This window comes from Polyodon spathula, chromosome 20 (genome assembly GCF_017654505.1).
Source record: "Polyodon spathula isolate WHYD16114869_AA chromosome 20, ASM1765450v1, whole genome shotgun sequence".
Classification (NCBI taxonomy): Eukaryota; Metazoa; Chordata; class Actinopteri; order Acipenseriformes; family Polyodontidae; genus Polyodon; species Polyodon spathula.
The window spans coordinates 11,312,895-11,339,700 of NC_054553.1; the positions used below are offsets into that span (position 1 = coordinate 11,312,895).

The 26,806-nt window shown below is 40.8% G+C and overlaps 1 protein-coding gene across 5 annotated transcripts in view; it reads right to left on the minus strand.

Annotated features, from left to right (window-relative positions):
- The window catches only part of LOC121295393 (angiomotin-like), a 53,077-nt gene that overhangs the window by 3,818 nt on the left and 22,453 nt on the right, over window positions 1-26,806 (minus strand). For 2 of the 5 annotated variants that reach the window (XM_041219953.1, XM_041219955.1), the window contains 10 exons: window positions 17,303-18,383; window positions 13,264-13,687; window positions 11,073-11,217; window positions 10,266-10,358; window positions 9,959-10,104; window positions 5,925-6,074; window positions 2,847-3,040; window positions 2,044-2,166; window positions 1,637-1,875; window positions 488-730 (listed from right to left, as the gene is read on the minus strand). In XM_041219953.1, coding sequence (XP_041075887.1) covers window positions 488-730; window positions 1,637-1,875; window positions 2,044-2,166; window positions 2,847-3,040; window positions 5,925-6,074; window positions 9,959-10,104; window positions 10,266-10,358; window positions 11,073-11,217; window positions 13,264-13,687; window positions 17,303-18,383 — 2,838 coding nt within the window. Of the gene's footprint in view, window positions 1-487; window positions 731-1,636; window positions 1,876-2,043; window positions 2,167-2,846; window positions 3,041-5,924; window positions 6,075-9,958; window positions 10,105-10,265; window positions 10,359-11,072; window positions 11,218-13,263; window positions 13,688-17,302; window positions 18,384-19,662; window positions 19,724-20,764; window positions 20,921-23,084; window positions 23,205-26,806 lie in introns of those variants that run through there. The other 3 variants (XM_041219954.1, XM_041219951.1, XM_041219956.1) reach the window with 3 other exon arrangements.

Here is a 26,806-nt window from a genome sequence, read left to right on the forward strand (position 1 = left end):
ACTTACTACAGTGAGCTTTTATAAGCAATACATAGCTATGCAGTGCACTTACTACAGTGAGCTTTTATAAGCAATACATAGCTATGCAGTGCACTTATTACAGTGAGCTTTTATAAGCGATACATTGCACTTTTCTTAAAACAGTGTTCGGCAAGAAGGGCTGTGCTTTTACGCCACAGGGAAATTTGCACAATGTTTTGTGAAAACAACAGTTCTTGTTCACAGAAATCATGCAAATCTGTGATCTTTGAACTCCAGCGGCCCCTCATTCTCTATAGTATGGCGTTTAGATCACTCCATGATTTCACTGGAAGCAAGAAACAGACACCTGGTCAAGTCTATCGAACAAGCTGAAAGCTGGTTAGACAGAACCATACAGGAAAATACAAAATAACCTAACATTAACAATATTTTTTTAGAAACAGCAACTGTATATTCAGCCTGGCCTCACTGGGGGTGCAGAGAATAGAGTGGCGCTCATTATTACCTATCCTGTCTGGGATGTAGGCTGGGCTGGGGCTGGCCAGTCTAGACTGAACCGGCGGCAGTGCCAGGCTGGGGGCAGGCTTGCTCTGTTCACTGCCCTTGTCTGTCTGGGTGCAGCTGTCTCGGCTGCCAGTCTTGGAATGGGCTGACATCATGGGGGTGGAGGGAAGGACCGGGGAAGGGGAAGAGGAGATAGATTCAGTACGCAGGGACTCTGTGCGAAAGTCCGTGCCCAGCAGAACACCTGCAAGAGTTTCAATACAGGCTTGGTTTAGGAAAACACCAGAGAAAGAGTAGGCCCGTGCCATACAGCTTTGTTTGACAAAACAAATGTTAAAAACAGTTGATACAGTATTTTCAATTAAAGCTCATTGACCTAACAAAATAATTCCAGTAAAATGTACTTAAAATATTTTTTAAATTATTCCGAGCAGTTCCTATTGCAACTCAATTACTGTGACCCTTCTGTTTTTTTGAACAGTCTGGCAGCTGCTCTTCAGTTCCAGTTGCCTGCCCTATTCATATGTTACATAGGCTAGATCACACCCAGTGTCTTCATGAGGGGAGTACCGGCCCCATCTACTGCACTGCTATGTACTGCCAGCAAAACAAATGGAAACATGAGCCAACGTGGCAGATCACTAGATGGCGCTGACTCGTGTCTCTATAGACACCTTGACTGATCTTGCCTAAGCTACATGTGTACATGGCTGGCAACTACAACTGAAGAGCAGCAAAAAAAAATAATAAATAAATAAAATCTATCTATCTATCTATCTATATATCTATATATATATATATATATATATATATATATATATATATATATATATATATATATATATATATATATATATATACACACACATATATATATACATACACACACTTTACAAACATCACAAGTTAAGGGGTCAGTAATAATGGTGAAAAGGTATTTACTAAGATCAAACAGAGTTAATTTATGTTAATCAAATACTGTCATTGATTTTTAATTGCTTAATCAATTCCGCCGAATATTATCAGTTTAAATGATTAATCTATTTACTGTTTTCTGCTTATATTTAAAAACTATACCACAATTCTAGTTCAGTATGTAGCCGACTTGCTCACAGTACAGAACGGCAGGGGTTCAGTAGTGGACTCTTACCCAAACTCCCCTTCCATCTCCGCTCCTCCTTCCTCTCCTCTGCGATGGGGCTGCTGCTCAGGCCCAGGGAGTGTGACAGCAGGCCGGAGCCAGGGCTGGGGTTTGCGATGGACATCAGGGACTTGGAGGGCCTCATGGGGGAGGACTGATCTGTCTTATTGGGCTCCTTTCGAGACCGTACTTGGAGCACCTTGATCATGGCGTCTTTCTCAATGATCTGGGCGTGCAGGTTCTTTATCCTGGAAGAGGTGGACAAACGGACTGACCCGTAAGCAGCTTTAAGACTAAGTGACTTCATGACTCCCCCTTCTGCACTGTCATGTCTTGACTAGACGAGGCCTCTAAGACCTGCCCTGATGTTTTGCTGTGCTGCCCTGCTCTTCCTGCTGTATAACCCAGTCTCTCACCTGCTCTCCATGTCCAGGCACCTGCGGTTGGCCATCAGGATCTCCTCCTCCTCCCTCTGAATGCGTGCCTCCACCGATGTGTCATAGCTGCTGCTGGGGGAGTGGCTGATCCTGGGGATGTCCCTAGTTTCAACAACAGCATTGTCATGCGGGGGAGGGAGGCAGCGGTTTTGAATTCTATGTTTTTCCTTCCTTAAAGCACTCCAGGCCTGCAAACACGTCTAAAAGATCACTAAACTCAAAGATGCAGACTGCTTCAGTAGTACAGGAAAGACAACTGCACTCAAGAGACCGGTAACCTGATCTAACACGCTAATGTGTATATCCACGTCCATTTGTATTTCTTTTTTCAGTACAGGACACCAAGGGCCCTTCACACAAATGTAAAAAATGTTAACAGTTTGAAAAGAAATAATAAACTTAAGAGATTTTGTCTGCAAACTTGATTTAACGTATATTTAAAAAACAATCTTGTAGTAGTTTTAGACACAATAAACATATTTTTCATTGAAATAATAAAAAAAAAGAATGCCATTGCTTTATATTGCTCATACAAGGTCATCATGCACTTGTGTCTTTCATATGCCCCCCATTTTTTGTTAGTTTTTTTTGTTTATTTTCTATCCTTCTCCATTATACGGTCGCCATGCATTAAAGAGTTATGTCCAATTTCTGAACAATGTCCTAAAACATTTTAATCAGTAATCCTAGGGTGGTTTTTAATACAGCAAGTGTTGACAGAAACAAAGCAGTAAAAACAGGTGGCATGTATCTACTGAGAGGGAGGCGGCCCTCAGCCCTACCTCTGAGTGCTGGCGCCAGTGGATGCGTCCAGAGCAAACTGCCTCATGACACTCTCCTCCAGGTACTTCTGCTCCCACTTGGTCATGTCAGCCTCCAGAGCCAGGATGCGCTCCTCCTTCTCACGCAGGTGCTCCATCAGAACCGTGGCGTTGAACTCGGGGGCGCCACTGCTGCTCTGAGCCCCGCCCTGGCGCTGTGAGGGGCAGGGGAGAGGGGGCGAGGTTACATCCGACTGCACCACCTATGAGGAAACTTTCCCATGACCTCTCAAGTGTCTTTGAAAAGAGGTATGTCATTGTACTGTCCCTCCTGAGTCACAAATGTTTTTTTAATTTAAATAAAATTAGGTTGTAAAATATACTATATAGGCGTATATCTTTATTACAGACCTCTTTTTGGTCATCTCCTGTTTTCATCACGTTAAAAAGCCTGAAAATGATTTTTCAGCCCCCTAGTTCAGAAAACATCCATACATATTTCTTACAATAACATTTGTGATGCATGCACTTGTTAGCTACTGGTATTTCACAGCACTCCATATGAAAACTAACAATACACACAGTCATTAACCTCTGCCATAGGTTTTAGATTTCCCACCTGAAGTCTATGTTGAAGTGTTTTCTCTTCAATTAGATCAATAACTTAAAGCTTGGCAGTGAAATGATGAATACAGATTTGTCATGAAATGAGTGCGGGGCAGGGCAAGGTGTCCCTTGTCACATTATTAGTGTACATTCTGTGTTTAGGTAGCGGGTTGGCAGGGATACGGTCAAAATTCCCAATCCCTGCAGGCCCTGTCCATTCCAGCCATGTGAGAATATGTCTGGAATGGAGGAAACTAGCATCCTGATTGGTTGGTCAATCAACAGTCATTTCAATTGAGGCACCTGCTAAAGAATGCAGCCAGTCAAGGGCAGGTACAGAAGTAGGCGGTGTGTTTCCTGTATGTTACACAACAACCTTTGCTTTACAGTTTGTATTTCTGTTTGATTATTTGCTGCCAACAAACAACGGAAGCGCACCAGTGGTGTTTGCCATGTTTGCCTCCCTGCCCATCGACTGACCCGTCAGAGTGTATAACCAAGGCTTCTAAAAGACATATTCTTACCTTCTATTAGCATTAACAACATCAGCACTGATCCCCTTAACCGTAGTGGTGAAGATCTTTAATATTATTAATTTATAACCACTTTAATTGGGAATGTATCTGTGTGTACAGCATCCCTGACTTGGGAAAGCAGTTCTAGATGTACATCACGTCATGAAGTCTTAAGAGCAGCTCTGAATCTGTGAGTTAATCACTAGAATATATTTGAAATCATCACTGGTGACAGTGGAAGGCATTACCTTCTGTCCAATAATGCCAATTTCATCCTTTAAATAAATAATGTAGAAAATGAAAAAAAAAAAAAAATGACACTTTCACATTCAGCTGTTGGTTTTGGAATGCAGCAAGGAACAACAGGTTTTTCAGCACCCAATTATAACAGCATCTATAAACTTCCTCTTTTAAACCATGGCAAGTGAAATAAACAGGACACATCTGTTTATAAGTACTGACCTTCCATTCTTAGCTAAGCATAGAATATCTCCTTGTTGTCAATCTTAATCTATTGTATTTAAAAATGTGCATGATTGTCTTTGACCTGGGTCAAAACGAAAAATTCACAGGATATTTTTAAAAGCCTAGCACATAAGTCTTTTCACATGCACACCATATTAATTTGGAAAGCTTTAATAATTTAATAATTGAAGTATGTTAACCATGTATTAGCATGTACGTTTTTCCACCCCTGCATAACATGCTCCAGTGTACTTCACACAGCATTGAGATCTCTACTCTATCTTAACTTCCTTTTACTGTCAGAAGATACTACCTCTTCGTTTAGACATATACATGTTTAAATGGTCATTCTCCGCCTCTCTTCTGCCTTATACCCCTGGTCGGATCGCTGATCCACTTTATGCGGCCTCTCAACGTGACTTTGGTCTTTCCCAGGTTACCCTTTGCTTACCAAACCATCAAGCTCTCCACTAAAATTCAAAACTTCTTTATTTCAGATCCTTTTAGTTATTGCTACTGTGTACGGTTGTCTAGGAATTATTTTTCTTTCTTCGCGAGTACAGTGCTGAATGTATATGAGAAGATGAGATGATGATAGTTATTTGGTCTGATGTGACACACTTGGGAAGAGTTGTTATAACCCAGGAGTCGCTTTTAAATTAAATACATGAAAAAACAGGTCAATGGTGATGCTGCCTGCAGTAAAACCACACTGAAACATCAAGGGTTCTGCTTCTGACTGCAGCAGAGGAGCTGCAAGTGCTTAGCGGTCCCCAGAAAGCCAGCAGGATGAGGTCTTCACAAACAGGCCGGTGAACCCCCAGAACACACCATCTGCTATTACACAGCTGACCCGGGCCAAGTGACTCACATCCTTACAACCACTTCCTCTCATACTTCTAGCGCTGAAACACATTCGACTGCCCTCTTATCTTTCACAAAAGTTCAATATTTCAGTTTGGGGAAAGTTGCCCAGTTGCAAAAAAACAAAAACAAAACAAAAACAAACCTATTGTTTTTTGATCAACGGAAGCTTTGGCACGGCCTAAACCTTTTCATACTGATCTGTGTCTGAACAGACAGCACAGATAACATGGAAATTACTGTGAGCAAACACTAAAGTTGCCAGGTGACCTTTGATCTGGACTTCAGCTGTCCTCTGGCTGTCATTTTTGTGCAAAACTCTTCAGAAAACAGTCAAAAACTCATAGCAAACAGCATCCTGAGAATGAGGTAACCAAGACTCATTGCTTTACAGAACTCGACAAACGTTTTATGCTTGGCCCTTTCGTCATGAGAAATAAATTAGACTGGAATGATTCTTTCGAAATCTTCTGCCATATTTCTGAAGCGTCTTTCATCCATACAGGAAGAGCTTTACAAAACACTCAAAGCACTTAGCAACAATAAACATGCAGCCCCCCTTGCCTATCACATGGGAGCATCCTCCCAAGCTGTGAGGTGAACAGAGTTGATTGCACAGACTCCAGCCCCTCCCTCTCACTTCTCCTACCTGCTGCATGCGGAGGGCCTCGAGCTCTCTCTCCAGACGGGTCCGCAGCCTGTGCTCCAGCTGCTCTCGCTTCTCACAGGCTGCCTGCAGCTGCACCAGGGCCTGCTGCATCCGCTCCACCTTCTCCACGTACACCTGCTTCTTCTTCAGCTGCAGACACACACAGCACAGCACAGAGAGGGGGTTGTTATTGCACTCATGTGTAAGAAGGGATGTAGAAGATATCCCATGAACATTCGTAGCGCACTGTATATATTCCAGGAGTAGAGAAGGACAGATAACAGTGGAGCCCCTGAAGGGATTACTATCAGCTATTCTTATGAGTGAAACAACCACAGCACTCCATGAACACGTATAATAGATTGCACTGAGAAGCGCAGCGTTACTTGGAACAACAGCGTGGTTCAGTCCACTAGTTCGACTCTTACCTACCATTTAGCCACTTACAATAGAAGATATCATGTAATTGCACAATTAGTTAAAAGGCAATGTGTTATTGCAATATGTGCAAAAGAATGTCCTTTGCAAGCTTCATCGCAATTGGATATGTGGTTCTCTACGTTACAAAGGAATTGATGGCTTAAAATATGTGCTTGTAAGACACTACAAAATAAGCCTTGGAGGTATATTTCTAATACACCATGCAAGGATCAAACCCTAGGGTGGTAAGATTGTTTAGTAAGGCGACTTTCAAGTGCTGTAAACAAATACGACCACTAGAGGGAGTAAGCAGACCCAGTGCAAAGCAAACTGGGATTTGTCTAAAATGTCTGCTTTATAAAAGTTTATTTTAGACAATGTCAGTGAGTTAAAAATAAAAAATAAATTCTCCTAAATTGTTGCAGAACATGAGAGTTGTGTAAATGTGAGGATGGGATTAAGCACCAATTCTTTTTTCAGATATTACTAAAAACTCAAGAAGCAAGAGGAGGGTCCACAAAATAGATATCAAACACATACCACTTTTGTAAATTTTTACACATTTGTAAATGTACAGTATGTGCTTATTCAGGAGGAACGGGTCTTTAAAAATAAAAGAGATTAATTTTATGTGAATGCTAAACTGAACTGGTTTGGCCGCAAGCCAATCTTTGGTCACCTCCAACAGAACTAATGGCTTTTGGCTGGAAGTCAGGTTAGGCATTCTCAGCCTGGATTAAGCAGGGTCACAGCTGCACCTCCATCACCGGTGAGCATCGCTTCTAAACAATATTAGCTTCAATGAAAGCAACTGAGGTCACAGACACTGACTGAAAGAGGATCCTTTCACTCTAACTGTCCAAAGTTATGTAATAGCTGGCAGGCATTCAAGCAAAACAACTCATTGGAATCGTCCAAGAAAGCCTTAACGTGAACGTGAAATCAGCCACAATTTATTATAATTACTATATAATAAGATTTACAGTATCATCCTCTCCACCAGAGATGCATACCCCTTCTTGTCCTATAATGGCATTCTTTAGCACTAGCTGTGTACCATAATCCTGGGTGGTATGGAGTTTGTCTGTCAGAACACTGCTGTGAAATAGGTTGTCTTTCTGTCTATCTTTACAATGAGAAGTGTTTTTCCAGTTATGATATAAAATTCTTTAACACAAGGTATTACGAGTAGCAATATTGGGACTATATGGAGACCTCAGTGTTCCATACATCTGAAGAAGCGCATTCAATTGTGGTTAAACCGTGTCCAAGATATAAGGGTTGGGGTATCTGGCTGTCTGCCTGTATACCAAGTTTCTATTTTAACAATGTGCACACAGTGGACATAGACCAGCACAATGATCTACCTTTTCATGTTACCGAAGGCTCTAATTTTTATTTATAGCAGGGACAGAGGATGACTCACTCACATGCTTGCAGTTTTCATCACTGCTGTAAAACACATTCCTTGGCAAGGTGTATAGCTGTCTTAGGATCTCTGTGAACTCATGGGAAAATAACCAGCTACCAAAGTGAAGCGCTGAGTGTTTTATCCCTTAATTACAGCATAGGGCTTGATACAGTTACTCAACAGGGCGTTGGTAAAACATGACACATGTAATAACCAACAGCTCCTCTTTTTGAGCATTGAAAAGGTGTTATATAAAATTTAAAAGACTACCTTAATAATATATTTTTTTTAAATGTATTATTTCAGTGCTAGTACAGATCATCAAAAGTGCATACATACACTATTTAAACCTGGGGTCTTAACAAACTCTTAATAAAACTGTATTAATAACACCACTTGGCTGCTCAAGGTAATTAAATGTGTCACAGTTTAGTTAGGGGTGGCTCTGTTTGCACAGAGTGAAATATAAACCCGTGGCTGCAGTTTGCATGGCAGGTGTGGACTGTGAGTTCGGGAAGTCCTTTGCCGGGAATTCCAGAGAATGGAATGCGAGGCCGGCGGTGATCCCACCTAGCCCTGTGCCGGCTTGTCTCCCTCTCAACAGGAAGGGCGGCGGACCTCTGCAAGTCCTGGGAACGCAAGGCAGGGGCGACTCAGAATGCCACAAACCATCTGACTGTCTGGACAAGACATCACTGCGGCAGCAACGAAGAAACAGTGCTGTGGGGGGATTTCCAGCTTTTACTGTGCTGAGAAAAATACATAAATACATACTGCAGACCAGCGTGCCTTCAGTATAATCAGGAGTTCCAGACATGGCCTTCGTGTTTGAATTGAACAGTCCAGAGCCTTGTTCAACTGATTCTTTAGGGGAATTCATTTTTATTGTGCCTCTGCAGTACATATATTTAAACGTATGCCTATGTGTGTGAATATTAAATAGTCTTTAAATGTAGTATGTCTACTGGTTTTGAAGTTTAATGCAACTTGATATAGGTATGAAATATCACTTATTAAGTTATCAAACTGCTTGTTAAACCTGCCAATGTTACAAACCTAAAGAAAAACTAAAAGACAGCTTTGACAAAAGTGTCTTTAAAGTCTGATTGTTTCAGTTATGTGTGATGTTCAAACTTTACATACTTGATATAGCTCTGAAATATCACTGTTATGGAACAAAAAAGAACACATTAATTGCTATTTCACATCACATGCTATTTCAGATCAGTACCAAGTTGTTCTTTGAAAGCCAATCTAAAGTTATTTCTAGTTTTGTAAATCAACATTTTCTCCAGAAAATATTGATGAAAACTACACTTTACTAGAGTTCACCTTCATGGCTGGTTTCACAAGACTGATTAGCACTAATCTTGGCCAGCCTGATGTTACTTTAGGTAAGAAAGTCCATAAAAACAGCAATCTAACACACTGCTAATGAGAGAAACTTGAATGAATATGGTCCTATACAGTATCTGTATCCACTAGGAAACCTCCCTGTCTTGATTTAATACATTTTAGTTAAATAATGCAACATTATTTAATTTCTATGACGTTTTACTGTAACTGTATTTTAATGTTTTCAACATGCAACTTGTACATACTGACCAAGGGTCCTGTGAATGAGATTGCAGTAAAACGCTCCTGCATCAACAATTTTAAATAAAGAAATGAAGAGACTTTGCAAAGGTTGCCCTTCAAGCTGCCATGCTCCATTCCAGAGGCCCAGTCTGTGTGCTGTGGTGGGGGAGGTGAAGAGGTTTCTATTGAGCAGAAATGCCAAAGAGGCCCTGGCTCTTTGCTACAGTCTGTCAGATTAACTTGTTTTATGGTTTGTTTCACATTAAAAATACAGTTGAGGATACGCAGTTATCATATAAGAACAAGTCCCCAGCGACAATACATGTGTTTTTATTACTGGACTGGCAAAATATAGGTACAGCAGTACAGCCCTGGGTTCCAATGACCAGTTCTAATGATGCAAATGTGTGAAAAAGCATTCATATTGTATGTGGAAATGACAGCACTGAGGAAAAAAAACAAAAACACAACAACTAATAAACAAAAAACTCTAGACTGACTAAAAAAATCCCAAAACGCTGGTAAACAAATCATTAAAACAATTTTTTCCGCATGCCTTGCTCTCTCCTAGGAGAGAAACAAGGTCCAGCCATTCCCAACACACTGACTGCAACATTTTTCTTACTTCCTCCTCCAGCTTGACCACTTTGGCCTGTGCGTTGTTCAAAGCCTGGTCCCGGATTTCAATATGTCTCCGCTGGTCCTCATTGGCAGAACGGAGGGATTTCAGCTCAATCTCCAGTTTTTCCTTTTCTCTCAGATTTTCTTTGTCTACGAAAACAAACAGAAAATGACATACAAATGAACGTATAAAGAGGATTCTCATTATATCCACGGTTTCTGATGCTCTCAACAGCTTGTTCAACAGAATGTCCCCAGCAGGTTTTATAGCATTCAGGGTTCTGTATGCTGGACCGGTTGTAGACACTCACTCTGTGCAATGAGCTGAGAGATGGTCTTGCGGTTATCCTCAGAGCCTTCATATTCTTTAGCTGCCAGCTGTTTGTTAGCCGTCTCCATTCGTTCTACAGTTCAAAATGGAAAATATAATATGTTAGAATAGAACTACATATAACAAGGTTGTGCAACACAATCTGGTGTACAGTTAAGAGTTTTGTGATGTGGGTTTACAACATCAAACTCATTTCACTGCGGACCCAAGCCTCTGGCACTGAAAGGCACGAGAGGTTAGTGAATGAACTTATGCCACCAAGTCCCAGCTGTTTGAGAGAAGTGTTTCAATATGATTCAACATTTGGATTTCGTCTACATTTAAAAGGATCCAACCCCCAAGATTGTATTGCATCAGTTTAAGACATTAAACAAATAAGCTATGGTCCTACCGGATATACACTCAGTGCTACATCCTTATTCTCCCCCTTCAAGAAAGTGCGAGTGTCTCGAAGTGGTCAGTGTTGGAATATAGAGTTACAGAAAATCAAACTCGCTGCATAAAAGAGGTATTATTCTGATAGATACCAACAATTCTGAAAGTGCAATTAATACTATGACGGTTTTGTCTAAAATGTCAGAGTACGTCAAAATAAATTAACTAAATAATAATTTTAAATAGCCCTATAAGTTCTCTCAAAACTCCAGAATCTTTTTTGCGCTACTGAAATCTGATTTTAGACCTGTTGCTGTCCAGTAGTACAGAATCTCTCAAGATTTCAGTCACTGATCCGTTACAGTCGGCTCCAACCCTGACAGTGGAGAAATTAAACAGACAGAGCTCTCACCTCGGAGGTCCCTGTTGAAGTCGTGCAGCCTCCGGATCTCCCCCTCCAGCTTGTTCCTCATGGCTTTTTCCAGAGCCTCCCGCTTGGTTGATGACTTGGCCAGGTTCTCATAATCCTCTGACACGTGCTGGATCTCCATCTCCAGCTGGGAAGGAAAAACGGGAGCAGGAGAGGAGGGGGGTTATTACACAAAGACTCCTGCAGTATATTTAACCTCCACATGGCAAAAACTAAGAACAACTGTATTGAAACTAAATGTGATTCTGGGGATTATGAAATGAAATGAAATGTGTTTTTAGGTTGGTATGAGTGCATGTATAATAGTCTGGTGTAAGTAAAGACACAACATATTAAGACAGTATATTTTCTAATAGCCACTTAGCTCCCTGCAACACTCTGCACCCAGTTGATGTAAGAAATAAATCAGAAAGAAACAGCACACAAAACAAATATGTTGACACAGTGCAACATACGATTAAATATTCTAGCTCTTTCAGGCAAAGAATAAATGCACTTTTAATGTCCAGCAGCAGCACGGCATGTTTGAATTATATGTAATGGTGAATAGATTTATTTAGGAACCAGAAAGGGTGGGGAAGCAATTACAAATGCAAACAGAATGCTTAGGTATAGTCAAAATTAATTAATGTAGCGTAGCGTACAGTGTAGCGTACAAACAGATTACAGAACGGACTGGTAAGACCACACTTAGATTACAGATTCCTGATCACTAAATTGCCAAAAGGACATTGTGAGAATCCAACGAAGAACAACCAGACTAATCCCAGGACCTAAAGAAATGAGCTATGAAGACAGGTTAGGGGAACTGAATTGATGTAATCTAGAACAATTAATTCTTTAAAATCTTAAAAGAAGCTGACAAAATTATCCATTGCCAATATGTCAAGTGCAGGACAGAAACCAGAACTGGAGAACGAGCACTGATGGGCCTAATGACTTCCTCTCGTTTGTACATTTTCTTGTGTTCTTCTTTCATTCCTCCGGTTGGGGCAGTGTTGCTGCGGGGACAGGTTAATGGTTACACTCTGGTGTACCAGACATGTTTGAGAGCACTACAGAGGCTGCAAGGGTGCTTTGAACTTCTGTGTTTTAAAAAGTCCCCAGGATGTGATGAATGAAACGGAAAATTACATGTAAAGTCACCCTAAACAACAACAGGAATATGAGTTAGCTGTAATTGATACTCGGCAAGGCTTTCTCAACCCCGCCTTGAGCGCAGTGGAGCCGAGAGGGTTATGCTTTTAAGTTGCTTATCATTCATCATGTATCTAGTTATTAAATGAACAAAGGAAGCTTGCAACAGGACACAAGGTTTATTTCTTCCGTTTCATGATGTTTGCTTGGAATCCAGGATGGATGCGTATAAAAATAAAGTGAGGTTCATTGAAAGTTGAAAACACCGATAAAGACACAGATGGACAACATACAAAGAAACAGGACAGGGTTGATTTCTTTCCTGGGAGGGGGCTGGCTGTGGCTACACATATCAAAGAGAGAGTCAGTTTTGTGATGCAAGGACTATTCTAATATTTCCTAATAATGTGGCCACACCCTGCAGTATGCTTGTTTTAAACTGTATTTGCAAGGTAAGGACAATGCGTAAAACAGGAGTGTGTGGGTATAATGTAGGTAAACCTTGCAAGAAAAGAAAAGAAAAATAAAATGCAAAAAGTACATTTTCCTAAATATACCAGTCATATCCATCCTTTCTTACTAAAACCTCCAAACCTATTGGGATCAGGGGGTGTCTGGATAATTGAATTGTTTGGCTAATCAAATTCAAGAAATCTTCTAACAAAAAAAAAAAAAAAATAGTTATAATACCATCCCTCTTAAAATACAACACACTGTACTGTAAATACCAGGGACAGGGGGCTGTTTAGCATATTTTCTACAACAAAAGGGCAAAGAGCACAGCACACAACAGGATACTACCAAGGGCTCTTTGGATAGTAGAGGTGTTTGAATAATCCAAGTTTGGATAATCATGGTTTTACTGTACATGCAGTTAACGAGCCATCACCCCAACCCATAGATACGGATTTCTGAAATGGATCCACATTGATATATGTACAGGTCCTGGCAGTCTCCATTGCAAGAACAAATCAAGAACAAGTGTCACCCAGTCATTCTGCATTTATCAATCCATCCCAGTCACAACAGAGCTTACCTTCTGCAGTTTGACCACTTTGTCACTGTACACATCCAGGTCCTGCTTGAGAACTCTGTTCTCGTCTGAGAGAATCTCCACCATCTGCTGGGCCCTGGCCACGATGGCATAGGGGTCGCCCTGGAAGCAGTGGCTGGGGGGGAAATGCTGCTGGGCTCTGGGGGGCCCCGGGTAGGGGTCCCCCTGAAACTGCTGGCCCCGGGTAGGAGGGAAGGCCAGGCCATAGGGGTCTCCCTGGTGCTGCTGGCGAGGGCCTGGCGAGTAGGTGTCCCCTGGGTGCTGGCTCTGGGGATGGGCTGGCCCAAGCAGGGCACTCATGGTTGGGGATTGGCCCAGTGAGAGGGAGCTCAGGGAGGTCATGGAGGACGTGGGGCTGTGATGGTGGCCCGGCCGCTGCTGGTGCCCCGAACCCTCCTGGTTTTGCCTGTAAAGAGAAAGCAGTAGTGAGGGTGAGTGTGGGGGAAACAAGCCATGAGGCGGATGGGGAAAGGTAAAGCTACTGTCCACTGGATTCCTGTGTCATGTTGGGCAATAATTACATTCACGATTATCAGCTATTTTTTAAAATATTAACTTCCATTGACAATCACCCTTGTTAGCACTTTCTCTCTCACACAAACTTTCTTTATTCTGTCTGCTCTTCCCGTGCTGGCTTTTTAAAATAAAACCACACCACTGTTCCCTCCCACAGAGGAGACTGTGAAGTAACTGTCTGATTCCCTGTTTAATTACATAGCCCATTACACCCCCATCCACATCCCAATCCCTCAGCATCTCCTTTTGGATAGGAAGAGACATGAATATCTCAGTAGCAGTACAACTGATCCTGTTTAGTTTTAGATGACCGTCAGAAACACAATTATTTATTATTAATAATACAATTACATGTAAATAAATAACAAAGATTAAACAAATTATTGCTAATATCACAAAAAACTATTATTATTCCAAACTTTTTCTTAAGGAGATTCAAAATGCATTCCGGAGAATCCAAACGTGCAGATTTGTTTGAATTAATGTATTCATAATACAGAGGGATTCATCGCCTTCAGGCTGCTAAAAACAAATGTAAAAAAAATATGCAAATCTACTTTGAATCAAAAATATCCACCCAGAAATGGCAAAGAAATAAAAAAGAATGTATCAGGATATGATACATAATGTGGTGCAGATTCATTATTACTGTCAGTTCCTATTGTTACCCAGCTACAAGACGCACTTTGGAAAGAACTAATAAATTCCAAGTGAGACAGCGAACTAATTTCATCAGAGTCATCTTCATGCATAGTTGCAACACTTACAAGTATTAACATGCTTGGTATGATGAAAATCAAATGAGTGTAGCATTCTTCTGCAGTGTGTAATGAGCTAGCTCTGAGGTTAGTCCCAAGAATGGATGGAGGCAGTTTTGTAAAAGGATGACTAAATAAATCCTCAGCTGTGTGCATCTAGCCCTGCTTTCTGGGTCTCTCATTTGTAATGTGGGAGACAGATACAAACTAAGGGCTGCAGTAGGACTGTACACATTTCCAGAAAGTAGTAAGCCAGCTCGTTGGGCAGGGTTCCCACAGTTCAAACTTTTTTTGTACTAAACGCATGCTTTACTGCAGGCATATAACATTACCTCTGCTCTCTTAAGATCTTTACCTGAAGGTTATATAGATTCAATTACAACATCATCTAGGCAACTATGAATTCATTCACAAAATGTAACATGTCATTATCATACATCTCCAGGCACAGTTTTACAAGAACCAGACTAGTGGTCGCAGAGATCAATTAGGTGTCATTATTTGAAAAAGTAGGTCACTGTAAATGACATAACAATACATTAACAACACGATAACCTAATGTTACAATATACGATAATATGTATCACAATCATGGTATGATACATGTGATGGCCTGTACTTTAAGATCAAATGATTAATTATCAAAAATGAAATAATGTGGAAAGACTATGTATTCACACTAATGAGATTCCACAATCAAGAAGCACTGAACTACAATGAACCGTGTTGTGCTTTTGATCTTGGATCATAATACAAACAATGCACACCCATTACAACGCAATATACAGAATTTTAAGCTACATTCACACTATGTGGAACATTAAAGTTTTATCCAATTGGATTTTTTTTTTTTTTCTATCTCTTGTTGGTCACCCTGTGAAGGCTACTGCCAGTATTTTTAGTTGGGGGGGGGTTAGAAGGAATGGATCAGTCAAATCAAAACTGTGGCTCATTCACTCTACTTATTGAAATAATTCCTATTTTAGTTTGTTTAAATACTACATAGGAACATAAGAAATGTACAAACGAGAAGAGGCCGTTTCATCTCAAGTATGCTTGCCTGGTTCCTAGTAGCTGGTTGATCTCAGAACTTTGTCAAGTTGGTTCTTAAAGGATCCAAGTGCTTCAGCCTCAACAACATGACTAATAGCCCATCCATACACTTACTACTCTGTGTGAAGAAGTGTCTCCTTGCCTCTGTCTACCTTCACTTAATGTCAAGCGGTGTCCGCAGGGCCTGGTTTCTGTGCTGTGCTAAAGTACTGTTTCGGGTTAACCATGTCAACTCCTTCTGAGATTTTTTGAGACATACCAAGTAAAACAAAATTAAACTAAATAAAAACTGTTTCTATTGTTGGCTGACATGTTTCAAAAGGAACTGCCCTGGGGAAAATGTCATTAATTCCTGCGCTCATCTGTAAAACACAGCCTCAAAAGAAAAATTTGAATTCTCTCAAAACAAAAAGTTACTTCCTGGTATACCGTAAAACTTAAATTAAACGCCTCTGACTTATTTACAATATTTACCAGCAGACCCGGCGCGTATTGGAGACCAGCGATTATTTGAGACTGCTGTTTATATTAGATCAACATTGTAACTCAATTTAAACATTCCAGCTGGGAACAAAGTCACAGTTTTGTTTTATAACAAAAATTACACTGTATTGCACACCATCAAGTATAAAGCAAAAGTATTATTACAGTCTTTTTATATGCACTTGTTAACAAGGACACAGTATGCAAAACATTGGAAAATGAACAAGCAGAAGCACGAATTTGTATAATAATAACAATAATAATAATACACAAAGAGGTTTGTATCTTGCCTACTTTCAGCATGCTTAAAATTATCAAAACTTTTAATAACGTGATAACTGCATTAAACAAATATGCATTACATGTAGGCCTACCTTAAATTATGTTTTCTATTATTATTTTATTAATCCTGAGAGTCACTTTCATCGCTGGAGACGTATTAGCAGTTCATTCCGCTCAATCGCCTCCTCATCTTCCTCATCTTCCTCATCTTCAATAGCAATGACAGAGGCCTGGCATTCATTCACAATATCTGCCAGCAGAGTGGGCGCGTATTGGAGACAGGCAATTATTTGAGACCAAGCTATTATTTTTTTGTTTCACGGTATGTAAAGTGTGGTACTGACCTAGATCAGTTATTCAGCTCCAGGCTAGCTCTGATAACGATTGTTATTCAAATGCTATAATGCTGCTGACCCTTGAGGTACCTGGAGGTTGTACAGGTGTATTTGCTTTTCCTCATTTCAAACCACCACCACAGGAATGTCTTACCCGATGACTCATTACTTGTTTTTCCAGGATGCTTCCCTTGAATTGTTCGTCCTGGGCTTGGAGACAGTATGCATTTTTATATTATTTTCTATTGCCAACACCCTTTTACAGGTGTCTTTCAACCTGAGACTCTTGGAGCAGCGGATGGAAGCAACAGTTAAACCTAGAAAAACTATGCACACATAACTTGTAATGCAACAGAATGTGATGCTATTGGTAGGGGGTGAATACTTACTATAAAAGGCTCATTGAAGGGTTATTGGGCTGTATAATGGTAGCTATGCAGGGGCAAAAGGGTATGTATTTTTTACGCCTGTCTACCTGGGCCATTCATACAAAACAACATTGGTTCAGTCTAGCAAGATCGTGTCACATATCCTACACAATATAAAAAGAAGGCACTGAATCAAGACAACGTTGTTATTAAAACGCAGACTTACCTGGGGGCCCCATACTCTGGTGGAGGCTGGTACCTCATGACTGGCATGTCAGCCCTGGCCTGCTGGCTCACGCGGTGCTCGGTGTAGTAATGCCCATGTTCCTGAGGCTTGGACGCCATGGGCAAAGTAGACATGTTCTTGAAGGGGTAATCCGGGGGTGGGCCCCTGTGCTCCATCCCTTTCAGAGAGTGTTGAGAGTGCTGAGATTGTTGAGAATGCTGAGAGTGTTGAGAGTGCTGAGAGTGTTGAGAGTGTTGAGAGTGCTGAGAGTGTTGAGAGTGCTGAGAGTGCTGAGAGTGTTGAGAGTGCTGAGAGTGCTGGGGGTGCTGCCCACCCTGGCCCACTTGCTTATAGAAGTCCGCTCCCAGCGGCGTGTTTTGGTACAGGTCCGAGGAGGTCTGAGTTTGAGGGGAGAGTGGGGCACTGGTGACTGGCGAGTGGGCTTTCACCCCACTGGTGGCCAGAGAGAGCTGCATGAGTCTCTCGCTGAGAGAGCGGACATGGCCCTGCTTCAGGTCCTTCAGCCCGTCGTCCTGGTGCACCTTCACAGGGCTCACCCTCTGTACAGCTGGTCGCCCTTCTGTCCTCAGCTTCTGGTTGGTCACCCCGGTCACATAAAAGGCAGCACCTACGGTAGGCGGCATCTGTTGCTGGCCCCTGAAGTACTGCGACTGCACCTTGGCCTCCTCGTAGGTGGGCAGATCATCGCAGTTGGGTCCCTGGCCACCCCGCAAGGTCAACTGCTTCTCCATCACGTTGTTGTCCACCTGTAGCTCCTGGCCCTGGGGCTCCTGACGGGCCAAGTGGGGGACCATCTGATGGTCCTCTCCTGGGGGCCCCACTCCCGCGTAGCCGATCCCACTCACCGGGCCCTGCTGCTGCTGCTGCTGCTGCTGCTGGTGGTGGAGAGCCAGGAAGTTTCTGTTCTCGCTGGGATTGCCATAGCGGAGCTGCTCCTGCAGGAGGCGCTGTAAGACGGTATTGTTATTGTTGCCGGAAGCTTCCTCCGCGGACCTCATGTCAAACTCCCGGAAACCGTGCACTTCATGGAAGGAAGAGCTTTTGCCGCGTTCCACGTGCCCTAAGGGGGAACAACAGTTCGGAAACATGTTACTCCAAAGAGTTCAGGCACAAGAACCCAAACAGGGTGCTGATCTTTCAGCTAAGCTCTGTCACAATTGAAGCTTTTCATGCAGAAACACACCAAGTGGATTTTTTGTTGTGGTAAGTCCTTTGCTGTATTAGTTGAAGGTGAAAGTTAGCATTTTGACAATGTCATATAAGGTAAATGTTTTTTTGGATAAATAGCTTCTGGTATCAAGGAATACAGGGCACCCTTGATACAGCAAGACCTGGATATATTGAAAACATGTTTTTGCAGGAAGTGCTTCAATTTCAACAGTAATGTTTGTTGTATCGTTTCAAAATGACTTAGAAAAGTTAGATGTTCTTTAACTCTTTTTGGAGATCAGTCTGGGTGCTCACACTAGCCGTTTCCAGCAATTATTCTCCGAGATCCTCATGGAATTATATAGCACCAAAACACACATTAGGAAGCAGTAATTAAAACCTACATTTTATGAACTTCTACAAAGGGAATTTGCTTTGCTTTGATGCCATGTACAGTACATCTGAGTGGATATTTATTCTAACTATCTCTAAATATGCATTTGCCAGGGCAAATGATACCGTATGCACTATTCAACAGCTCATTAACTTCCCTGCATGGTGCAGAAAATGGGGAGCCGTTTCACTTTGCAGACACTAATGTGCACGTCTGCATGTGTCTGTGTGTTCTCCTTATGCTGTTGGAATGTGTTGTAAACCCCTGAACAGCTCATGAGTCATGGCTAACCCAGACCACTTCTGAACTCAAGTAGCGTCTGGAGACACCATGGAGCTCAGGAAACCCCCCCCCTCCCCCCCCCCCCAGGCCTGGGGGATAAAGTCCAGTAAAGAAGTGTTTCAACACTAATTTAAATACACATGTTGGGGCCTTAGATAGACCCAAGCATAGCTTGGCAGGATAAAAAACACACACTTCATAATGCTGTCCTGCAGGAACAGACTGATGTGTATTCCTACAGAGAAGTAAAAAAAAAAGTCATTTTAAAACAATGCTACATTAAGTTTAAGACTGCTGCCGTTTTCCATATACATTTACCTGTGCCTCCCGTAAAGTAACAGCAAAATTTTGTTAATGTAAAACTATTTAAAATATGTTTTTGAATCAACAATAGTATTGTACATACACACACACACACACACACTGTACAGCACTCTAGGATGAACATATATGTACATGGCGAGCAGCCTTAAGGCAAACGCTGTATCAACAAATAATGAATGGGAAATATTACATCTATTGTGTTCTGTAATTCTTCTCATTCTGAAGGAGGAGGAAGTGCTTGTCCGAAACATCTGTGGTGAATAAATATTAATGTCACAAATCATGTGCTGGTTTCATTACAGCTTATATTGCACTGCCTTTTTCTGTCTCACATCTACCTCAACCTTCCTTTCCCTGCCACACACGCAGTTCACCTAAAATAGTATTAGACAATGAACACATAGCCACTAATGGGAAAATGCATGAGACTTTTTAAGATGACTAATTAAAGCACAAATTCTCACAGTGTTTTCATGCTGATAGCATACAAATAATTAGCCTTGAGATAAAAGTGCGCACTACTGTATATATAAATGTGCACACTACTGTGTATATACATGGGTTTAAGCAGCAGTGTCCCATAATGACAGCGAGGGAAAGGGAAGGTCATAGAATAGGTAACCTTTACAAATATGTACTACATAAAATGAGGGCACTACACCTTTAAACAAAGAAAATAATATATCAGTGACAAAGTCAAAATCTGCTTCCCATGAAAACTTTTTTCTATTGTGCATTTAACAGTTTCCAAACCACCCATTATTTTCTACAACCCTTGATGAAATGACTTGCATGATATTATTAGCTTAACAACTAATTCTGAATACAGCCTGAAATTAGCCCGTAATCTTCACAGGGAAGTACATTCTGATATTACACCTGTACACATTTTAACAACAGAAAATAGCAAACAAAATGCAAATGTGTTACAAAACTAAGGATAACGTGTAACTGGCACACTGAACTGAGTAGTCACACTAATCATGACTCCATAAAACAGGGGTAAGAATGATTATTTTATACTGATGTTATATCAACTACATTCCAAAATCAAGCTGACGAGATTAAGTCAGGCAAACAAAATAATAATAATTCTGAGGTCCAGTTCAGTGCCAAAAAAAAAAAAAAGATCAGAACTTACTTCTCAAAATTCTTATGTTATATTGTTATTTAGAAACACTATCACATAGCATTACAGCAGACTTTTCTTCCAACCCTTTCCCTTGTTAATCTTCCTTTTAAACCTTGCTTCCTGCTTGCCTGTGCCTCACTGCCTCCCACCTGTCACCTACCTGTCTCTGCCCAGGTGCGCTCAGCCTGTTCCTCGGTTATAATAGAGAGCGCATGCCGGAGATACCCAGACTCCTCACAGTGCTGCTGCCTCAGAGCCTCCTCGACCCTCTCCACAATGCATAGCCGCTCTGCAATATCCTTCACACCCAGGGACTCTGCAACAGGAAGCCACACATACAGACTAGAACAATGAAGTTTTCCTAGGGGGTGGGGTGCCCTGCTAGCCCTCAGTGTTGGGGTTAACACGAAGATGGGCTGAACTAAAAGCTTGGTTAGGGAGAGGTAATGTCACCACAGTACAACTTCAGACGCCAGGAGAAAAAGAGATGGCGTATGGTAACTTTGTAACCAGAGTGTGGGAAACTTTAAAATGTGACATTTGACAAAAATCCAAATAGCAACAAAACAGAACAAAAAATGAGTTCACACAGCTACCTGCCAAAATGAAAACTGGATCTGCTCTGGGGAGGAACGCTGTCAACTCATTTATTGTTTTATAAAGGAAACAGTTATAAGTGTCTGTGAAAATAATCCACATTAGATCATTTGAACACACATTCATCCCAATGCAAGGTGTTTATCCTAAATGTCATTCATTGTCCACCTCTTTTAGCAATTAAACCATGATAGTATAACAAATTTAATCCACTTTGAAATAGGAGATCAAGCAATCAACTATTATGGATTCAGTGGCTGTGTTCTCTCAAACGAAGCAATTATTAATATGTGTTGTTGTTATGTTTTAGCTAGCTAGTTTCAATACGCCTCTTCAATAACTAAACTCGATACTATGTTCTGTGTACCACACAATACCACAGTGAAAAAAATTGCCAAAAATATCAGTGCTCTTGTAAAGCGGCTAGCGCAATTATAAACAATTGGAAGAGTGGACGATTATCAATTCATGGTACCGAGATATCTTGTAAGCAAGTAGACTGGGTGGGGCGAATGAAATTTCCGCTCCCAAGCACCACAAACCAGCAGTGGAATCCAACACTTTAAGAGGTACAGTACAGCCTCTTATCTAACGCTACCCACTGCAGTGTTTTAACAGTGGAGCTTTGAGATCCAGAAAATGTGTCATCCAGAAAAATAATCTGTAAAAAATAAAACATTACACAGAAGAGAGAGAGACTTTGTTCATTCACTTCCCTTGTATCGTCCAAATCATATGTTTGAACATATAAACCCTAACCCAAATATTTTTGAAAGTGGCAGGAAGACGAGACAAATCTAAAATCTATGGCTTGTTGGTTCAAAAGCAAACTGAAGGGAAAAAAACACTTTCCCAACACTATACTCCCAGACTTGCCTGCAGCAGTTAATATGTATGACACAAACAACTACACAAACACAGAATACATGGTGCAACTTGACACAGAACTGCATTCCTCTGCTTAAAGTCACAATGTAGGACAAACTGTATAACGCAGGGCTAATTGTTTATTTCCAGGACTGTCTGCAAAATGCAGAGTGGTTTGTAATCACCGAATCCAGTCAATTAGAGTATAAAAAAAGAAAATAGGAGTGAACAATTCTTTAACAGTCCTTATAAAGGTTTACCATAGCAAAAGCATAGTGAAAGTATGGTAAAGTTTGGGTAATCATTGTAAAGCCCAGAGAGATATGGTAAAGCAAATCTAAACACATGGCAAACCACGGTAAGCTACAGTAAATGCATAGTAAAGCCTTTGGAAAACTGCAACATTTACAGTGGTAAACTTTTATAAGGGAGACAACAAAAAATGACATTTATTTCTAACTAAGGTCTCTAAATAAATGTATCCAGGTACTTCTTCATACTCTGACACTGTACAATTCTGCATTCATTTGAAAATGTGAAAGAGAAAAAGGAAAAAATCCATTCTTGTAAATATATCTGGTTGATAGATTAAAAGTAATTACAATGGAACATAACTTTGTATTTCATTTTACTACGCTTGCCTTTACCTAATCAATATTACCAGATGCTACTAGAAAATAGAGAACAGCAGTAATTCCTGTTCATTGTTACCTGGTTCAAATAAATCACAAGCACGGCCAAAAAACATGTGTCCACAAATCTTCAAAACTATATCCAGTTTACAATGGAGGATTATAAAATCTTAGTCTAAATCTTTTAACAATTATATCCACATTTTTTGTTATTTCAGTTTTACAATGTCTAGCATATTCCCCTTGAACAAGTCATAGTAATGTAATACTACAGCACAACAGCCCTCGCCTGTTCTGAATTTTTTGTTTCTTGTAAATGCTCCTTTACTATGAAATGTCCCAATTCTGCGCTCTAATCTATAGTGCGTATAGATCCTTACTTACATATCGTTTCCCCCTCTATAGAGCAGCAGGTGTCTTAATGAAGAGCCTGTTCCAAAGAAGCTGTTGCGGGTTAACTACCCGGGTTTAGAAATTCCTTCAGGTGTGGTTTGTGGACAGGTGGGTGGGAAGCCTACCAGCTGTCTTCACACCCTCATACCAAAGCAATGGAGTGACTGTTACCAGTGCCAAGAGCGCAGCTTCCCTGTTTATTAAAATATATCACTGGCTAAACAAGAAATCAGAAAGCTGCTTGTGCAGCACAAACCACCACAAATGAATCACTTTAACATTAAAAAAAAAAAAAGGTTTCTTTCCACTGCTAAAATGCGATTCATGGACCGTGGTTTCGTGTCCTTCCCTACTTTCAATGTACACAAAAAAGAATTTAAACTCAACTAATTCCCACTTTACTACACCCTAGACTCTTGCACCTCTAAGTTTGTAGTTTCCCACAATCCCATTGTTTAGTCTTCAGTGTTTTACAGAACCGAAAGGTATATTAGCTGAAGAGACACACGTTTCCTGTTCTCTAGAAGCATGCTTTTCCCTGCATTTCCCTGAGCCAGACAGCAAGACTCTTGCATCTCCTCACAGCAATATATAGTTCAGGAAACAAAATAGAAAGATCTTTGTTCCAAATAGTGTTCTGTTATACTGATAACATGTTACAGGAAATACTTACTGAGCTTAACTGTATACATCACTGAGGTAGATTTAATATTGTGTTCTTGTTTTTTAAACCTGAGAGAAAGGGACTCAGCAGGAAACTGAAACAATGTATGAATTTTATGTTTAGTTTTTTCTTTAAAATAAAATATGTTGGTTGTTATTATTGGGTCCTGACTCAAGTGAAGCAAGTCCTGCGAAGTGTTTCTTTCATTTGCGGCTGACAAAGGGAAAGGGTTGCAGAGCAGGTGTGGGTGCAAAGGAAGATCTATGGACCTCCTATCTCACCATGGCCCCAAATATCAAAGCTTTTCTGATCAGAGAGGGCTTTCGAAATGTTTTTCCTGTTCAAAAATGGCCAGAAAGGATGAGAACAGTCGCAAAACCTCAATTCCGACAGTATGAGAAACAAAGTAGGTCCCTAATTAACATACCTCCCGTGCAAAAATCAAAAAGGGTTGATGTGGTCAGACTGAGTATCTTCAGTCTAAAGCAGTTCCACCTATTTCAAAGAATCCTAATGGAGATGGGAATCTATTTCAAACAAGCTCCCTGCTAAAATAAAAAGGGTTTTCTGTGGGTGAAGTGACTTTTTGACTATAATAATGGTAACAGTGCCCAATCTGCTGCTAGGGATTACTGAGATTTTAGAGGACGAAAGGGATAACGTAGCTGCCCCCTCAGTAAGGTATCGCAGCCGAAAGTATATCCCACTGGTGTATTGTCAAAGGGCCACCTGTTTGGTTCTTACAGAACAGCAAGTGCTACAGAGATATCGAATGGTATTTATGTGACGAAGTTAAAGAGGATTTAGAGTCAAGCACCCTGAGGGGTCCTGCATTGCCAGTGTCACGCACAGCCCTGTCAATCTACAGAGTCAAGCACCCTGAGGGGTCCTGCATTGCCAGTGTCACGCACAGCCCTGTCATTCTATAGAGTCAAGCATCCTGAGGGGTCCTGCATTGCCAGTGTCACGCACAGCCCTGTCATTCTATAGTCAAGCATCCTGAGGGGTCCTGCATTGCCAGTGTCACACACAGCCCTGTCATTCTTTACAACCGGTTGTTTGTATGATATCCTATTATGATTGAAATCCTGAAATGACGTAAAAACTGCTGTTTGCATCATTAACATAGACTTCTCATTTAAATACCAAATAGTTGTCCCGTCACATTTATGTAAACTGCACCCATTCTACCTGTAGGAAAACAGCACAAAAGTGTTTCATTTTATGACAGAAACAATGTTCAGGATAAGAGTCAGGTTAAACAGACAGAGACAGTGAGTTTCGGACAGTCGGAAGACACTTTTGACATTGAGGATTGACGTTTTGATGACCTCTGATCAAATGTTTCTCCATGTGGGGGATGTAATAATGTCAATATAATTTTAAAGCTTGTTAAAAATAATTAATGTATGTAACTCACTGACGCACAGGGAGACGTCCAGCTAAACTGGAATGACCCAGTCAATAAAATATGTTTCTTTTACTGAAGGCTTCATGATGATTAAAATAGGATAAAGAAAGGAGTCTTGCAGTTCCTCCACGGAGTAAGTGAGTTGTTTATCCTCAAGGAAAAGAACGTTCTGGAGTGTTCTGTTTTTACAACAAGTACAATGTTTGGAAAGAAAGTATGATCAAATCTATAGTTAACCATTCAGATAATTAAATTATTTAGATCAAGCTCCACATCGGCTTAGTAAGATACTGTAATTTGGAAAAGTGTGATTCGCCCGGTCATTTTGTTGTTGGACTTCACAGATAACATACTGTAGAATCTAAAATGAGATCCGGGAAGAAAAACACTCACTCGGGACCACAGAATATGAAATAGTCATTTGATGGTAGATATCTCAACGTTTCCTGTACGATGATACTGTGCCTATAACAGTGTTATAGTGTCAGCACTGCATGTTTTTAAAGTAAAAAAAAAATACTCAACACAATTACACAGTTATATAAACAGTGTTATGAAATGTTTACAGTAAGCCCACATCATTCTCCACATGCTTTCAAATACTCTGCAGTCATCTTCCACAATATTTGTATTTAGTGTAACTATTAACTACTGTTCTTTGTGTATGATCAAATGTTTTTTTATCTGATATAAATGGATTTACCTGTAGAACAGAAATACACTACCCTATTGGTGGCATTTTATGATCATGCTACATTTTAAAACACAAAACAATACAAAAATAGTTTGAATTTCTTGATACTCTCCCCACACTATTTTATTTTCATTTTGCTGGTAGTTTCGCTAGTTGTTTGCCACACCTGCTTCTACTCTACATTGCAGTTGGTCCCAAGCAACAATCGCCACCCCAGTTGTACACCACACAACTGAGCACATTCCACAGAGTGCCACACCACACAACTGAGCACATTCCATACAGTGCCACATCACACAACCGAGCACATTCCACAGTGCCACACCACACAACCGAGCACATTCCACACAGTGCCACACCACACAACCGAGCACATTCCATACAGCGCCACCCCACTGAGCACATTCCATACAGTGCCACACATCACAGACGCAACATAAAAAAACAGCAGTAAGAAATAAAGATACTAATAGGCCATCTTCTTTAAAAAAAATCAAGGTACATCGCAGTGAGGAAGTCACCTGATCTCCGAGTTGCTGTGGATGAGCAAACTCAAACAGAATCAAATGATTTGATCCACCAAGAGAAGCTGTGTGTGCCTGTGAAACTGCTGCTTCATTCATTCTATTCATGTTACTTTAAAAGCTGGTTGAACTTCAATGGTGACTGACAAGACAGAGCTGACATTGCACACTGTACCAGTCTTGAAACCCCGTGGGGACTCACACAGCCCTTCTGCACTGGTAGCATACAGATCCTATTTATTAACATTTACATTTTTTGGAAGAGAAAACAAGTATCTATTCAGGGATGCCAAGATATTGAGTAAACAATGGGTCTAAGTGGGGTTAAAGGGAAAACAATATCCTAACCCCAATCACTGCCTGCTTGGGTACAGCTGCAGTTTTTCGAAGAAACTACCGTATGCTGATGACTTCCGCACA